The following is a 1989-nucleotide window of genomic DNA, read 5'->3' on the forward strand; positions in this document are numbered from 1 at the left end:
TTGTCTGTGGATTGAATCAGTTACGCAACATAACTGTACAGTCATACTTGGGACAATATTGGTTGAATGGTACAAATAGTGGTATTTGTGAATACTTCTTATCAGACGCATAGATTGTGGTGTCCGCATTGTCAAAGGAATTCTAGACGTATTGTAAGAGTATTTCAAAGAGTATATGTTATTATTCCTGCTCAAGCTTATAGTTAATATAACACTAATTATACAACTGCTGCTATTTTTTATTCGCATTGTGGTATTGTTTGAAGGAATATATAGAGCTTATTTTAGATTTTATTGAAAAGTTATGGGTAACGATTTGGGAAAGGATCCGGATGGTGAGCCGGAGACCAGACCCACACCGTTACACTTTGTATCAGGCACCTGTGGGATAAAAGTTACTGATCCATTTTGGGCGAACATATATGACCGCGGTCCGCAATTGGGAATTACGCGGCTCAGCGCTATAGGTCCTCGCAATGAAGGGGACTGGGCGGAGGTTAAGAAAATGGTGGGGCTTCACCCAAAATATAATTATCCTCCAGGTGACTGGGATGAAAAGTATATGAAAACATGTTTTAAGAAATGGGAAAAAGCATTAAAGGAATATAGGAAAAGATTTCCCCCAACACATCATATATATTTGAAGGAAGACGGGGAGACAATGAATAAGATGAGAGAAGATATAGAGACAGAACCATTGTCTGACAAACCACCGGCATACGACACTACTGTGTTAATGCCCCAATTGCCGACATTCCCAACTGCCCCTATAGAAGAGATAAAACATGTCTCTTATGAAAAAATTCCCTGCTCTGACCAAACAACAGAACCAGAATTATTGCTATTCTCTGAGGAGAATAAAAAGACAGCGAAGATATATCCAGATCTGGGAGATAGGGACTCGCTAATAAGTACAGCTATAATAGTGGCAGCCGCTTTGAGGGAACAAGCTGGAGAGGCGAGTATAGGGAACATTTTGCGGCATACATAAGAGAGTTAACCGCATTTAGGAATAAACTGAGAGCTGACATACTTCGTGTTAAAAGCCTCCCTCTGGAGGACTTTTCCTTTCATGACGATGATTATGAAGACCCGGATGATTCTAGTATTCCCAGTGACGATCAAATAGAGGAGCTTAGAGGAGTTCTGGGATCAGAATGTGGTAGGACTAGGTCTATGACTTTGCAGAAAGATAAATTACTGGCCGAGATAGATAGACTAAAAGGGGAATATTGGCAGATCAGGAAAGACTGGGAGACAAGAGTTCGGGAAAAAAGGGAAACCACAGACAGAGATATGGAAGCGGATAGTTTAGATGCGTCTACTACGGCACCAAAGGCAACCTCCAGCCCCAAGACAGATTTAGTGACACAGCTCTCCCAACTAGCGCTAAAATCAAAGTCCCCTGACAGGAAAACTTTGAGTGTAAGTAGTGAGGATGAGGAGTTGACAGATATAGAAGAGATACCAGAAACCATAACCAAATCACAAAAGAGAAAAAAGAAAAAAACTACACAGCAGTCTTACCCCATGATTACTGTAGGAGGAACTGAGGTTCATATTCCCCTTCCTTTAGGATTAATGAGGGAGTTAAAAGATATGTGCCCCAATCCAAAAAAGGACCCCAGGGCAGCGGCGGTGTTTTTGCAGAAGTATACTGCAGGTACTGCATTGACTATGGATGATATTCACATAATAATATCAGCCATAGACCCAGAGATAGGCTCCCAATTAGATTTAAAACAGATAAAAGATGACACAGCAAAGAAGGAGGAAGGAGGGGATGAAGAAGCCCCTAAGGCATGGAAGAAATTCTGGGATAAAATAGGAGTTGAATGGATGAAGAAGTATAAAGGGGACTCAGGTGTACATACAATGTTAAACACGAAGCAAGAGCCAAGAGAGGATTTCTACAGTTTTTGTAAGAGGCTATTAGACCTTTATAATAGTACGGGGATGAATTCACCCGAACTTTTTAAAACTACGTGT

At 40.9% G+C, this 1989-nt stretch overlaps 1 protein-coding gene across 1 annotated transcript; it reads left to right on the plus strand.

The window, feature by feature from the left end:
- Positions 1-304: 304 nt before the first annotated feature.
- On the plus strand, positions 305-991 carry LOC309547072 (uncharacterized protein; the record flags this gene model as incomplete). Its single annotated transcript, XM_082246859.1, has 1 exon — positions 305-991. The coding sequence occupies one exon, from the start codon at positions 305-307 to the stop codon at positions 989-991; it is 687 nt and encodes a 228-aa protein (XP_082102985.1).
- Positions 992-1989: the final 998 nt, after the last annotated feature.

This window comes from Pelophylax lessonae (genome assembly GCF_965119305.1).
Source record: "Pelophylax lessonae genome assembly, chromosome: 1".
NCBI lineage: Eukaryota > Metazoa > Chordata > Amphibia > Anura > Ranidae > Pelophylax > Pelophylax lessonae.